Source organism: Mastigoproctus giganteus, chromosome 10, assembly GCF_048544385.1.
Source record: "Mastigoproctus giganteus isolate SK-2022 chromosome 10, ASM4854438v1, whole genome shotgun sequence".
Classification (NCBI taxonomy): Eukaryota; Metazoa; Arthropoda; class Arachnida; order Uropygi; family Thelyphonidae; genus Mastigoproctus; species Mastigoproctus giganteus.
In genome coordinates this window covers 207,441,817-207,458,115 of record NC_143584.1, presented here as the reverse complement: position 1 = coordinate 207,458,115, position 16,299 = coordinate 207,441,817, and the positions used below count along the sequence as shown (strand labels likewise).

The 16,299-nt window shown below is 37.4% G+C and overlaps 1 protein-coding gene across 3 annotated transcripts in view; it reads right to left on the bottom strand.

The window, feature by feature from the left end:
- LOC150079816 (ras-specific guanine nucleotide-releasing factor 2-like) overlaps window positions 1-16,299 on the bottom strand; it is a 303,084-nt gene that overhangs the window by 138,898 nt on the left and 147,887 nt on the right. For 2 of the 3 annotated variants that reach the window (XM_090383592.1, XM_090383594.1), the window contains exons 5-8: window positions 14,892-14,995; window positions 12,749-12,898; window positions 8,560-8,639; window positions 8,032-8,225 (exon numbers count right to left, since the gene is read on the bottom strand). In XM_090383592.1, the coding sequence (XP_090239718.1) occupies window positions 8,032-8,225; window positions 8,560-8,639; window positions 12,749-12,898; window positions 14,892-14,995 (528 nt within the window). The remainder of the gene's footprint in view (window positions 1-8,031; window positions 8,226-8,559; window positions 8,640-12,748; window positions 12,899-14,891; window positions 14,996-16,299) is intronic. The other variant, XM_090383593.1, reaches the window with a different exon arrangement.

The following is a 16,299-nucleotide window of genomic DNA, read 5'->3' as shown; positions in this document are numbered from 1 at the left end:
CTGAACTTACTGCTTTATTAGAAACTGACCTGTTGAGACTGACATTTAGTTCTGCAGTTATTTTTGAGGCAGTCGTTTTAAGTTTTCGGGATGCACTCCTTTCAAGTGTGCGGCAGTCTCAGTCAGCTTCGATTTTCTTCCACAATTCCTCCTGTCAGATTTTGTTTTTCCACATTTGGTTAATGTTAAGATAATCAGTGGCAATGTCTCTGCATACATTCAACAAATCGGCAGTTTTAGTCACCGACACCCATGCTAAATGTGCACCAACAATTTGACCCCTTTGGAATTCAGACAGTTCGGTCATTTTCTTCACGGTACCTTTTTATGTCGCCTCTAAATATAAATCACCTTTTATGGTCCTTTCTTCGTACTGCCTGCAAGAAACAAAAAATAGCATCACTGCATATTCATAAATATGTCATACAGCCAGTACAGAAACTACTACTTTCACATCAAATGTTTCCATTATTTTGTCCACCCTTGTATATTCCATTATGTTCAACGTTGCTTTCTCATCAAGACAAAGATTTTAAACTTGGAATGTCAGGTTCACGTTTGGAGAATGTGAAGGATGCAAATTCAGCAAGGTAATGCATTTCTTGCCCTCGCGGGTAGAACCGTGGATATAATCACTACCCCCTTCCCATACAGAGCAGAAATGCTCCGGGTTAGAATCCCTTCAATGACGCTACGAATAGTTATGGGCTTTTTCACAAGTAGCTGAATTAGTCCGTCTCATTCCAATGTTGCATGGAAAAACCATGCAACGTTGCATGGAAACTTGGAAAACCATGCAAGATTGCATAGAAACTCCTGGAAACTCGGGTTCTCGGTCCAACAAAAGGCAAATCAAATACAGAATCATGCAATATACTAACGCTCCATAGCCATAGTTGCTCTGACACAAACATGCATAAACGCATCTCCGTTATCTTAAATTTCATACAGGCAAAGAAACGAATTCAGCAAAGCTGATAGTTCTACACACTTCATGTCCCTCTCTTCTGACATGGATAAAGCACTTTGTTTGTACCTTCTGAGTGTCTTGCTAATGCTTGAAAAGACAAACTTAGCCGTTCAAGTAAAATATACATCCTATACTAATGATCTTTTCACACCAGGTGAGAAAGGCCTGAGTTCCAATCCCGTCAATAAAGGTAGGAATTTTTATGGAGTTCTTTTATAACGTGGCTAAGTTAGTCGGTCTCAGGCGAGAGTTTGCATAGGTTTTCGTTCCGAAAACTCGATTTTATCCTACAGCAACATATCTAAGAAAATACGCAATTACAGATACAATAAACGCCAAGAGCTCACACGAATACATGATCCTCAGCTTCTCATCCGATATGTCCAACGCTGCCTTTATCCCATTTCATTATATTCCTCCATCATCTGGTCCTCAGCGCCTAAAATTCACTTCATCAAATTTCTTGGGCTAGAGTATCGAATCCTTAAATGGCTTAATAAAATAACAGGGAAACAGTATACCATCTCTAGATCGCTACTCTACTCGAATTTAGACGTGATGCCTTGGAAACATCAGATCGCTGCCCAAAATATTTTAACACTCACTAAACTCATAACCGGATGCATAGATGCTCCCAGAATGGACGACATCGTTAGGACTCCCAGAACAGCAGGACGCTGCCAGCCGGACCCTCGACTTCCTCTTCAAGCAGGGCTAGACAATCTAGGTCGCCTAAGTACTGTGTTCCCCGGAAACACTATCCAGCTTATCAACAGACTAGCGATTGATCTGGACAAGTTCTGTGACTCAAAAGTATACAGATCAGAAAAACTACAGGAAACTTTCACGTGGATGGAGCTACAACATTTACTCCCACCGGAAAAGGTAAACTGCAGTCACTGAAGGATGGAAGCCTCCTCAACAATTCATGCTGAGGGACATGGACCATAATCTACCACGCTGGTCCAGTGCGGGTTGGCAGATCGACCGTATTTAGCAGTCAGAGGCTTGAACCCCGGTCTACTCAAAGAGCGTGTGCTACTGTACTCCCGCTCCTGACCACTCGGCTACGGAGGCCCACCGGAAAAGCTGTACCTAAATTTGTAAATTTGTTTACTGTTAAATCGGCTACTGAAATTTGTAAATATTTCATATTTATAGCTGTTATTTATGTAAGTTGACCTTGTTACATACACTGATTGTAAAAACTGATTTATATTTTTCATATATAATGTAAACTTGTTTGTTTAAATAGAATGTAAATAATTAATTGTATTACGGATCGCCCTCTTGGCTGCCCAGCCGTGTAAGGGGTTCAGACCACATTTATTGGGTCAATAAACTGATTTAATAATAATAATAATAATATACTAACGCCTCATAGCCACAGTTGCTTCGGCTTTTATCGCATGCCTAACCTAAGTCTCATATATACGCAGATGACTGGAGAATATAAGCAATTTACAGACAGCAGAAATAAGGAGTGGGTAACCCTAACTTGATAATGTTTCTTTAGTTTGTCTTTGGACCGTTAACCTACACTTTTTTGAGAATATTACCACCTTGATCTTACTTTAAATAATTTAGAATAGTAATTAGTATTAATAACCTTATACTCCTAGACTGTAATTGAAGATGATAATCTTTTTTTTTATTAGGTTAATCAATCTTGCGAATGATTTCAAAATTCACAGAGGTTAACAACATTTATCAACATACTAATAAAAAATTTCGTCCAGTTTCACGCTTTCGCCCAATGAAAACTTGCTGGGCAACCGAACCTGTCATTTCCCTCTCAGATATGACGCCGAATATGTAAGTTTGTTTATATCAATGATCTGCGCGGGACTTAAGTTTTCAAACGTGTAAGTGATGTGGGTTATGTGCCCATTCTTCAACACAACATTGGGTTGCGCTGCTATGGCAAAGAACTGGCCACTTAGTACCAAGGGAAAGCAATTTCCCGGAGAGTTCATTTTGGAATCCTTCCCTGCCGTGGTCAAGGTCAAGACTTCGCAGTTGGAGGCTAGAAAATTCTTTTTCTCTGCAGAAGCAGATGGGAGGCCTTTGTTGTGAAGAGATATAGCCCTGATGGATCTACAAAAGGATGTCCATGCTGAGGAAAAGCAAAACGAGGTGATGCACTCCACCGTTGATCCTGCTTCCATCTTGGAAGCAAGATCAACGGTGATCTTGCAATCCAACCTTATTGTAAGATCAATACAGTGGTAATGGTAGTTGTCCCACCTTTATGGGTGCAGGGCTTTATAATCACAGAAATGATGAATCGATTCACCCCTGGGAAGGTCTGTGAATCTCACGCAGTAAGAATGCTATGTCAACAGACGGCAAAAAAACCAAGGGTGCCAGATGGCAGGTGAATAAACAAGGTTTAGTGTTTGCTGCTGAGAAAGCGAGGTAGCTTTTGTGGAGGGAGCCTCCTTTTAAGCTTGTTGAAGATATTTTCCAAGGATGGGGAGGATATCTTTCTCCTGAAGGTGCATATTCTTGAAGAATTCGGTTTCTTGACCTCGGAAATTACCACATTGGCGGCTTGCAATACAAGCCTCAGGGCTTGTTAGATTTGATGGTGGAAAAGAACATGAGCCCAGTCTTTGTCAATTCTACAGCTGCAAACTGGAGTGTGGTCATAAAAAAATGGTCAAACAGCTTGTTGAAGGCTCCATATCCAATGATCATGTAGGCTGTAGTGAAGTTTGGGTAAAACCAATTTACCAGGACCATTAGCAAAACAACATCCGGAATGAAAAATCGACTAAACCGAGCCATGGTCAGCTGCATTCCAGCGAGTTTGGCAAATGTTAGTTACTTCTAATTTGATTCTGCGTATTTCTTAATTGGGATCCACGTAAACAACTACAGTTGCTGACAGGGATCCCAATCAGGAAAACGAAAGTGGAGGTAGCTTTATTTATCCTGACGTCATACCACAGACCAACCATGGGAGACCCTACGAAGTCTCTCCATTCTAGAACTCTGGGGTAATAAGATTTTTGATCAAACGTTAGGCTGTGTTTCTGAGGAATGCTATATAGGGAACAGTATTCTCTTTGAAATAGTAATTTTTTTTTTTTGTCCTTAGTATCAAATAGTTGATGACATGTGAAGTTATATATGTTGGTCAGTATTATTATAATTGTACTTAATAGTCTGAGAATAAAATATTCTTAAATAAATATTTTTTTTAGTTTTACATGTTATACGTTCGAAAAATAAATTTCAAAAATAAAGTATATATTTAAAAAGCTCGCGATTCTAACTTTTTTAAATGTATAATTTGAAAAATTTCCCGATTTTCTGTTTGAAAGTTGGCTTTTTGAAATGAAGAGATATTTTTGAAAAAAAAAAATATTTTTTTAAATTTGAAGATTTTTTTAGAAATATTGGTACATAGAAAAATTTTCTACATACCTTAATATTTCTCCAAACAGTTATGGCTTTCAACCAATAAGATGTTTCATATTTCACAGCAGTCGTTTTATTTTTTTTTTAAAGCAAATAAAATTCCCCTGCATTTAACGGCGATGAAGTGGCAACCCTAGGTGTCGCCCCACTCACATACAATAGAGATTTTACAATCCGGAAGATTACTTTTTGTGCTAACAGAGGGCAGCACGTTTCCATCGATTAATGAATTCAGTGGTTTAGAGAATAATACGTGCAGTATTTATAGTTCCCGTTTTATGGAATGCCATCGACATTTCGATTATTACTTATTAATCTTAAAATTCCTCCAATGAAAATAACTTTAATTTACTTCCTAAAACAGTGGACATATCTAATTTTGAAATAAGGAGGAATTAAGACAAAATAAAACGGCAAATATTAATATGAACGACAGATGGCGGTGTAATCATTCGATTTTAAAAATCCACAGCTATACCGGAAGTTATCCGATTTTCTAATTTTTAAGCAAGTACATACTGGGAGATGTTATTTTCCCCTAAAATTTATTGACTTCAATGTACATAGTTCAATAAATCGACAGAAGAAAATAAAAGATAAACGAACAACAAAAAATACCCCCTCTCTTATTAATATTTATTACATTATATTTTTTTTTATCCTCGATTGGGGCCACTGGCAGATGACATCTGTCGGTTTAAAAAATTTCCATCGCATCTAAATTTTTAAATATACATCACCAGGTATTTAATGTCTTATTTTTATTTTTTTAATGTTTTAATTATTCATGCTTTAATAATAATGAATTTAATAATTAGAGGAGTAGCAAAATGAGATAAAATTTTCCAATTCTAAAAATTTACACAAGACGTCGAAGCTCTTCTGGTTTTGTGCCGTTGGGCCAGACGATTGAACAGTTATTCGGGTTTTTGCCTTCGTGGGTAGCATAGTTGGCAGGATCGCCGTCCTCCCCCCCCTCCCCCATCGGGTGGAAAAGACTTGAGTTCGAGTTCCGTCGATGGCGTGAAGAAGTTTTATTGGCCTTTTTCACAACGTAGCTGAGTTAGTCTGTCTCAGGCGAAGGTAGCATGGTTTTTCCTCCCGGAAACTCGGGTTTTCGTCCAGCAAACAGAAAATAGACTTCAGAATACACGCAATTTATAGACAATACACATCGAACAATATGGCCTTAGTTGCGCATGCTCCTAAAACTTTACTATTACTATTTAGAAAAGAGAAATCACGCAATTTTCGCACGAGATCGATTAACTAGGACATCACTTGAAAAAAAGACAAGACTTTTTGCTCTTGCAGTGGAACAAGTTGATACGGGTACATCCACCCAACATTGCAGATATCTCTGAGTTTCTGCAGGATCCCCTTTTAATTTTCGATGCCATCGCTGGAAAGAAGCATATAAAGAATCGATAATTATGTCCGCATAAGCAGATAAAGAACACAAGAACCGATAATTATGTCCTCTGATGTACAATGCTTCAGTGCAGAACATGTGCTCACTTACAACTGAGAAACATTCCATATGATAACAGCTTTGGACAAGACGAGGACAGATCTTAATTCAAAGCCAGTCATGAAATGATACTTAGGAAACAGGAAAACAAAATATAGACACCAACTGGCCAAAGAAATTCCTGACCGCCTTTTCTTTTGATCTGCAGTTACCAGGTGTCACATAGAGGCGTAAAGTTTTCCCCATTAGTAATTGCAGAATGTTTTCCTTCTCGTTATCAGGGAAACTGGTGCTGAACACAAGAGGTTACAAACACATACACAGCCAAGAACAGCAGTGGAGGAACCAACCACTTCATATAAGCTGCATAAATCCTGAAGATTAAAGACCTTCTTAATAGCAGAGGGTTCACGATCATTGTCCAAAAGACAGTCAAAGAGCATGCCTTGTCAGCATGAACATGAACAAGGCCTTAATAACCACCTCAAAACGGGGGAAAATATTCGCATCTGCTTTTGATCTTGCAAGAACACAAGGAACAGATGTGGTGAATGAATATATGGAAAAACGAAGTGATAACCACAATAATTGCAAGGATGTCTACAATAACTGGACGAGACAGATCCAGAATGGTTAGATCTCTATATGAAACAGGTTTTAATCTGGAAGATAAATAAATGAAAATGAAAAATTATACGCATAGAGCCTAACAAAATTAACATGGAATTCAAAGAATGCACAATACTAATAGAGGAAGGGGGGTGTGAACAAAATCCGTATGGTTCCCCTTAACGGAACTTTACATTCAAAGTCCACGTCATAGTATCTCATCAATCAGACACCTATTCTTATATTAAGTCAATATTTATAAAAGTGGGCGACGTTTAAGAAGCCGTGTTCAGTTCAGCCATTGTTCTCAATTCATTGTTAGTCTGGTCGGAAGTTGAATACAGTATTATTTGTCAGGCCAATAAATGTTCTTACTTTAACAGATAGATATAAAATAATTACATGCTCCACCATTTTTTCTTATTAACTTTGAAAAATAGTCCTCATTGGTTTGTTTTTGGAACATTTTAAACCATTCAACTCAAAAAACCTTTTCCTTTGACTTTCTTGACTCTGACGTTCCTTTGGCCAGGGCCGAGTGTCAGCTTGCAGGATCAGAGCTTTGAACGCCATGTGCTTGAAATTACATAGTCACAAGACTCATAACCCACTCTTAACAACTTTCCTTACTTTTAAATTCCACTGCCATTTAAAAAATAAACTGCTTCCAATATGGAAGAACTCTAAAGAATATCCTAACGTAAGAAAAGTTCGAATCCACTACTGGACTGGAGCTTCTCTAATTTTTTTACTGGATCGGTCCGTTCATTGTTTTCTATCTTTGTTATCGCTTTGCTGTTCTTTATTAGCGTGGTCTTGTCTAGGTTATCCTTATCAACTTCTTGTAATAGTTCTCCTCTAAGATTAAGAAGGGTTTTTCATTGATTGGTTGTTGTAGTGCTTAAGCGGATCAGAAACGTGGGCCATATTGCGCCGTATATAATATGCCTGTACGTTGTGTGTGTGTGTTCTGTGGTTGTTTTGCTATTTGTTGTAGGAAAACTCGAGTTAATGGGAGAAAAAACCATGCTGTCCTCACCTGAGACCGACCAACTAACCCGCGTTGTGAAAAAGGCCTATCAGAATTCCTTGCATCATTTACGGGATTAGAATTCATCCACCACGCGTGGGGACGATGGTGATTATACCAACTCTGCTATCCGTGAGGGCTTATCACTGATTAGCCATTGGATTATATTTATGCGTTGGTATTATAATGGATCTTTTCAATCCGATTTAGTGAAGGCGTTTTGGTCATAATTAATTCAGAGGAAATTGATTGTGTATTCCAATTCCAATGATGCAATCACTCCAAGAAGATTTTATAGGAGATAAAACAACGCCGTTTCTATGACTACAACGCCTTTTCTTAATAGATAAAATAAAAGAGAAAACAAGATGTCACAGCAACAGTATTCTTCGTCTAAAGATAACCAGCAAAGAAGTAGTGTTGCTGTGACAACGCAACAAACATTCATATATGTACTTTGAGAGAACTATGCACGTATTTACATTGGTTTTCGTAAATACCTCCTTATATACCTTTCATACTCACTTGGTGCATGGGGTAGGTAAGGAATGTCTCAAGAGTCCTTCCTTGTAGCAAAGATTTCTCTTCTAATCGGCGTAGCATCCCGGAGAAGGTATCCCTCTGCTTGCACTCTGCTAACACTTGAAGGCTGTAATGATGGTTCCTCACGTACTCCTGGTAGATTGTCAGCATAGGTAGGAGCATGTCGAACAGGTCTCCTTGTAAAGAAGCAAAAAATTTTAATCCTATAATTGCATTACTAGGGTCCAACGTCGTTCAAGTATTTACAGAGAAAAATAAAGAACGGTAGGTATTATGGGACTAAAAAATATTCATCCAAAAACAGCTTAAAAAAATCTTCAAAGCATCAAAATGTCTTCAGAAAAAGCAAAAAAATTTGATCCCCACAGTCGTTTATAAATTTAATAATAACTATTCGCTTATGATCAGCCTGAAAAAGTATACTACTGGTGCCATCTAACGGCAAATATTAGAACTTTACAACTGATATGAATTTCATAATTTTTAAAAAAAAAAAATGAATCCGCTCACCTAAAACAAGCGTTGGCCAACTTTCCATCCTGGCGATTAGTCCTTTGAGAAATATTTGATGAAGAAACATCACAGTCTCGCTGAAAGATTTCAGTACATAATATTATATTTAGAATTCAATTTATAATTGTACAGGCGGATAGGATATTTGATCTTCAATACAGATTATAATACTTTGAAAATTTTGAAGAAATTTTTAGTTTAAAATTTAAAATTTTAAAATATTTTTCTGCAATGAACAAATAATTGCAATAAGAAATCAAAAACATTTTTAAGTACAGGGCGGTAACATATATCAGCCTGACATGTTAAACATTTACGTCCATATATGTCATAACCATATATTCCTTAAAATTTTCAGGTAAATTCGTCCATTCTTTCTAGATGGGGAAATTCAGTGAAGGGCAGTATATAACTTCCCGTGGCTGCACAGTGTTTGAAAAAATTCTACAATCACTGGCCAAAAAATTAGAAATCGTTTGCAATTTGTTTACTTGTACTTTTTTATGACGCGAACCTCATGAAGTCATACACTTAGACTGTCTCGTGTCCACCACTCAAGCGGTTGGAGTATCATGTTAGAAGGTCGTGTTACCTCCAATGAATATCTAATATCAGACCAACTCAATAAGCTATATTGCACTCTACATTGCTTCATCTTTACCCGAATTGTGATGGATTCTTTCAAGACGATAACGCAACTATTTACTGTAGAAAATTATATCTGAATGGTTTGAGGAATATTCCCAAGATGCTCCCAACAACTATCCTGGCAGCCTATCTGCAGATCCGAATCCAATTGAAAATGTCTGGGATATATTGGAAAGGACAGCTCAGCTTCGTAATTCTCTACTGACCACAATACAGCAGCTCACAAATATCCTGATGGAAGAATTGTCAAATCTGGAGCTGGATTCCCTCAGACACCTAATGGAATTACGGGCTGTAATTCGAGCAAAAGGTAAGAGAATGCTGAATAAAGACTTCTAATTTTTTGGTCAGTGAGTGTAGTTTACTATAGGGATTAGCATTGGCTTTTTTTTTTTTTTGTTTTTCTTTATTCCCAACCCACATCGGCATAGATTCTTTCCGCTTAAGTCGTACTTTACCAATTTGATGAAAAGCCCAATTTTCTGACAGAATAAAGTGTCACCAATCGCAACAGGAAATATTTTTCAACTTCGGTTGGCAATGGCAATCAGACACAAACCATTTCGATTTAGACTTTGGCATAATTATGTATGGTAACTGATGTTTCTCCTACGTGCAATTATGGTAGCAAATGAATATAACATTTTGCTCTGCTACTTAAATCAAATTTTTAACTTTCAGATCCAAAGATATAAAGCTAATTATTATTAACCAGTTGCTGTATCCTTAATTGGATTACTGTTTTCAAGCAAGTGTCTCTATTTTTCTCAAAGGATATTAATTTGCTTGAGGTCATCTAAGGCGTGCAACAAAATTGACTGCTGCCAGTTCTCCTATAATAACTATCTAGACTTTCGTCACATTGCTATCTTGATCGAAGGCCAGGCTAAACAAGATGCTACTTTAATTTATTATTATTTAATCATCGATATATAAAGTACTCCCGATGCTGCTGGAGGGGATAGAAGAATAAATTCAAAACAAATTAATTTTGTTTTGCTATTTATGGAAATTTCGAGGTGTTCCTTGATGTAGGATATTCTACTCTGAATTTATTATCTATACTGGTACACACGTTGAGATTTAAACTATGGTTACCTAAGAGGTGGTCTCATAGCTTCTTTAGTATACTTATAGCTTTAAAGCTGATAAAGCTAGTACAGCAACACCATGGATGGGTTGATGGCTGAGAAGTGACAGAAGACACTTTGTTTATTAATAGTTTTTTGAGGGCTGTAGAAGGCTATTCTAGTATCATGGACTGATTGAGGGTTGGGACGCACGAAGAAACTTATTGATACAGAAGCCAGATGAAAGAAAGACATGGGGAAGGCAAAAGGCATTTTATGCATTTTCTAACGCGCACACAAAACATCGTCCCTAAAACAATCCCAGTTATATTACAGGCGTCTACAAAAACGATGAGACAAAAACTTACATATATACAACTAATAAGTACAAAATATGCAACGAAAATTTACATCGTTAGAAACAAAAAATAATTACAACCAACACAGCGATGACCAATGACATTGTAAGGCTTCAAAGTTAGTCCTGTTGCTCATAAGAAGAGGTTCCTTGTCCGGCATAATGGGTCCAATGGTGGTGTGGAGCTGTTGTCTAAATTCATTACATAAAAGACAATCAAAGAGGATATGACATGAGTCCTCACGGACACCGCACAGACAAAGGTCAAATGGAGAAATACGAAAGTGTGATAACTTTGAATTAAGGGACCCATGTTCTGTCAAAATGAAACAATAATATAAAACTAGGAACAAGACACGTAAAGGTTGTTTTACTAAAAATATTAGCTACTGGGAAGAATCTACACGTGGCTCTACCTTTCAGTGAAGCTAACCAACGAGATTGCCACCTGTCAGTCAATATCTGAATACAAGGAGCCTTTACTAATTTAGGAGGGACAGCAGGATCGACAGAGATACTGCCAAATTCGACAACTCGTCCTTTCCTAATATTAATGGATAACTCTCTAAAAACGAGAAAGACTAAGCAAGACATTCGAAAATAATTTGGTGCGCAGGAGTGTAGACCGTACGATAGACACAAGTGATGACAAGTAAAAAAGACCTTTAAATGGAATTGAGTTTGTCTTCTATTGTAAGGTGCCTGGCATGATGAAACCAAGCTCCAGTACCATAAGTATCTACAGGAAAGACGACAGCCTGAGGCTTTTGGCAAAAAGTCCCCACTCCTGACGAGAAATTCTAATGAATACAGACAAGAATTTTTTGATCTTTTCAGCTGTGAGATATCGGAGACAAAGGAGAGTTTATTATAAATAATTAATCCTCAATATTTGGTAGAAGAAACAACTGGAACAAAAATATTATTCAGTTTTATAAGTGGAGGTCTGGTGGAGGGAAAATGCCCTTCAAAAACACTGCTCTTTATACTGCAAGCTATGCGCCATAGTCTATTACAGATGGGGTGGTCATAATTCAGTGATCACTGAGTGCATAAACAGTAACCTTCTTTATTTAGTTTTCGCTTTTCAGTTCTAAACTAATCCTTGCCACTAAATTCGTATAGTTTCAACAATATTCCATTAATAAAGTACGACAAAAAAAAACAACAAGTACCATTATTTTTGACGTAATGTCCTTGCTTCTCCAACACTTCTCCAATCAAGACAAAGCCAGGGACTGCTCGTATTGTGCAGGCAGTGATCACTGCCAAAGGTGCCGAGGTTCTGACACATTCCCCTTATTCACCATACTTTCCCCGTGTGATTTCTTCCTGTTTCCAAGTCTGAAGAAAGCTCTGAAAGGCAAGCATTTCGCATTCGATACAACGATGCCCGCAGAGACACAACGGAAGCACTTGGCAGTCTTTCTAAAAATGGCTTGCAAGAAGCATCTAATGCGTGGGTACGACGGTGGCAAAAGTATGTAGAGTTCGAGGGAAAGTATTTCGAGAAGGAGAAATCCACAGAAGATTCAGATGATGACAATTAAGATAAGATCTTGAACCAGTCCGCGAATTAAATGATCACCCCTCGTACTAATCTTTAAAGCTATTCATAATGTTAGCAGATGTCCAATTTTTATTAACTATGAGGACAAGTTTAACGAGTGGACATTCGTCTTCTGTCATCTTGAAAATGCTTTGCAAATTTCCAACTACGCTTGATTGAAAATCAATTTAGTATCGAATCACCAGTCATCAGAATACACTCACAAAATATTTTTCCCTCTCTTTCTAAGAGTACGACTTATTTTAAAAGAGATTATGAAAAATATAAAAGACTGCATTCCTTAATACGTTTAAATTATACTGCTATCTACACTCGGTAAACAAAGTATCACTATATGACATCTTCCCTAACATATATAATTAATAAATAACTAATAATAATTTTAAAAAAAACTTCTTTCTTTCTTTATTACCATGCTTCCTCCTAGGGCGCGCGATTTTAAAGATGCCTGAATGTACCCTAACAGGAGAGAAATATCCATCTTTGTTTCCCAATAATCTTAGTGTCGTTATCAAAATACAGAAATTTAAAAGTAATTACCTGTTTAGAAAGATAGAGTTCACCTCGTCGTGAGTGCACGGAGGTTTTTGAGAACTTGCTGCCATCTTGAAAGGTCTGAGAAAGCACGCCACCAACAACTGGAGTTGCTCCACATATTCCTCTTCGGCTTCTACCATTCGAAAGACTAGACTGAAAATGTAAAACGTACCATGAAGTGTTAATATTCATATGGCACATGTGGGACATTTGCAGATTACGAGTGGGACATTTGAATTCAGGTGTATGGCCATATTGAAATCGATATACTCCAGTTATGTATGAGTATGTTATGAGCCAAAGAAACTAAGTTTATGAGATGCCAGTATGTTGTGTTTGGGTATTCTTTTGTCCTTTTGCTGTTTTTCTCGACAAAACAAATCCCAAGTTTCCGGGAGAAAAAACTGTGGAACCCTCGCCTCAGACTGACAAATTCGGCCATGTTGTGAAAACAACCCATAAAAATTCCTCTCGGTTTCTAGAATTGGTGCCGGATGTAGAAGTTATAGCTGCTTCTACTTTTAAAAACTGAGTTTGCATTTATTAATAACATGTGTACAACTGATGGCAACTTTAATAGAAGTCGACTGCGATATGTTACAGTCCTACCTTGGACAACCTTAGCGCGTTTATTGGAACACGGTTTAGATAAAGCACAAGATGTCAGGCTGGAAATGAGAAATAAAGGATTTAATTCTTAGAATAATAATGTTACTGACGCAAACTGCGAAAATATTTAAAACTGGGATTATCTGCGTGATTTCTATTAAATATGAAGATCGTCCCATTTGGACACATTCTTGCAATTACAAACGACCCGTGGCTGTAAATGCCCATTGTAGAGAAGCTCCATTGGGGAAGAACCATGTTCTCGGAGAAGATCAAGGGTGCTGTTAAATGTGTGTGTTATGGAGGTTTAATTGCGCATAAGCTTCCTGTTGTTAAATGTGGCGAACGTTGCCTTGTTCTAATAGATAAATGAGCAAACTCAGCGTCTCCACTAAAAGCCTGCAGTAGAACTACGACCAGCATTCTTCTCCATGGCCTGGGAAAGGTTTCTGATTCGAATCTCGTCGTGGACTTTTTTTCATGCCTTGTGAACTAGCTTTACATGAGTTTTCATGCAAAGAGACCGACAATCGAATACACTTCAATTTACATTTTAAGCTAAAATCTCAGCTGGTTTTAGCTTAAAAAAGAAACCAAAGCATCTCTACCATCTGGTGCAAAAAACTGTAAAATTTATACCAGCCAGAGTAAAGAACATTAAAAATCACGAAGGAAAATCACTCGTTATTAGGGCAGCTTAATAGTAAAGTAATTAAGAATTAATTAATTAGTAAGAAACATGAATCTGACATTATGGTATGAGGAGATTTTAAAGCAAATGAAATAAAAAGGAGGAGAAATGACCTTTGTTGCCAGTTACTGGCGTTCCAGGTAGTAAAACATGCAACAGATGCCTCCTCTCCAAACCACGAGGGCAGTGTAAGCTGAGGTTTTGGAACCTTACGCGACTGCCTGTTTTTGCCTATATGGATGAACAACCCCTGCCGGGTTGCACAGGGCAGACTAAAATATTTATTTAGTTTGTTCCGACGTCCTCCCAGCCATTTATACAAATTTCTCGGAATTTTGTATAAATTAATAAAACATCACGTTTTGCATATTTGAACCTCCCAGAGCCAATTCATACAAATGTTTCGAAAATCGAAAAATATATTTATGATTGTATGTAGAGCTTCCATCCATGTTTGTTTTCAATCAGCATTTCCCATATTCATATCCATATAAACCTGTATTTTCCCTGAAATATGACACGTAAATATTTCCCTTAATTGTTAAATTTGGAGGTACGAAATGCAAACACAGCTTATTATTCTAGGAAAAGGTCTGTAAACCGCTTCTATTCTATGGTCGGGTTCATCTGCTTTGCGGGATGAAAAATCGAAATTTAAGGGGAATTATTTTGCAAACTGTTGAACTCTTCTCCATTTGTATAGCCATTTTTAATTTATGAAGCTATTACACGATCACGAAGGCCACGTGATCATATAATAGTGATCAATGATAGAAAAAAAAAAAGAAAATCTTCACGCCGCCATGTAAATTATATAGCAGTATTTATGTCATTAATGAAACATACCTGTTCCTTTTCCGCATATTTTCTGCATGTGGTGAGCTGATGTATTCGGCCACTATTTGCTTCCACCTCCTTCGACACAGCCAACCCCTGAAGAAGCTTTGTACCTATTTGCAAGAAATTAAGTGAGAAATCTGATCTGCTAGAAATTATGTACAGAATACAAAAGTTAATAGGGTGTGCCCTAATTGAAAAGATACGATGACATTCTTTAGATTACAATCTAAAATCAAAAGGATTTTAACAGTCTTATTATTCAGAATATATAAAGAATCCTCGTTGATTCAATGAGATGGCGTGTGCACAAATTTCTGATATTCAAACGCTCCCGGCCAGCAGAGTGGTTAAGATGGCTGTCCTTCCACTACGTGTGGAAAAGGGCTACATGCGAACGCCAAGATGGGAGAAATATTTGTAGGCTTTTTCACACGGAGGGATATCTTTAGTCCGATGTCTTCTTCTTGCATGGTACCTAAAAGCAACTGAATACCATCAAGAACGAAGAAAAAACCAACAAATTAAACAATAAATAGAAGAAAATTGAAGCCTTAAAGAAAGGGGAAAAAAACGTTTGTGTGCGTCTGATGTGACATGATTAGTCGGGAATATATAAAGAAATATCTTATCTGCCATTTTAGAAAATCACACAAGGGTCCTTTATAATCCGACATTAAAATAATAATAGCAACGTTCCTTGTAATTTAATGAGTTTAATATGTACTAGTTACACAGCAGAAAAATGTCATAAACTATAAAGTTTACTTGTCCTTTAATCTGTTTCTACGGCGAGTAAGATTTAAGCTGTAGATAATGTAATGATCTTAATTCTCACAACAGAACAAACTTGCCTTTCCAATGAATTGCTCTGGTGTTGCAATACTTTCAAATACATGGCCTTTCCAATAGGTTAATTAAACAATTGTTTAAAAGATAAGACAGCAATGACAGCCTGTTTCAGGACTATCTGGTCCCTCATCAGATACAGGTGACCTCTATTGATAACACACAATCAAAATATGTATAAAGAATTGTTCCATATTTCGCCTATGGAAGCAATTTGGAAGCACTATGGGAGCAATTTCAGGAGAAGGAACTATTACAATAAGAACTGGTCAAGATCGCCCGAGGGCTACATCAACCAGAACAGAGAGCTATCGGGCTCTAACAGCATGACGGAACCAGACGATGTCCTATCATCAACTCTCTTGAAGTTGTTGAGGCCACAGGTGAAAAAATTTCCAACTGGACTGTGTCAAGAAGGCTCAATTCAAGTGGACTCCACGTTTGTATCCTATTAACCCGAAACCGCCTATCGAAACTGGTACCGTGGACATGTGACTTGAAGCCATAACAAATGGGGCAGTTCTGTTCTCTGATGAGTCCCGTTTTAGTCTACAAACAGATTGTAGAC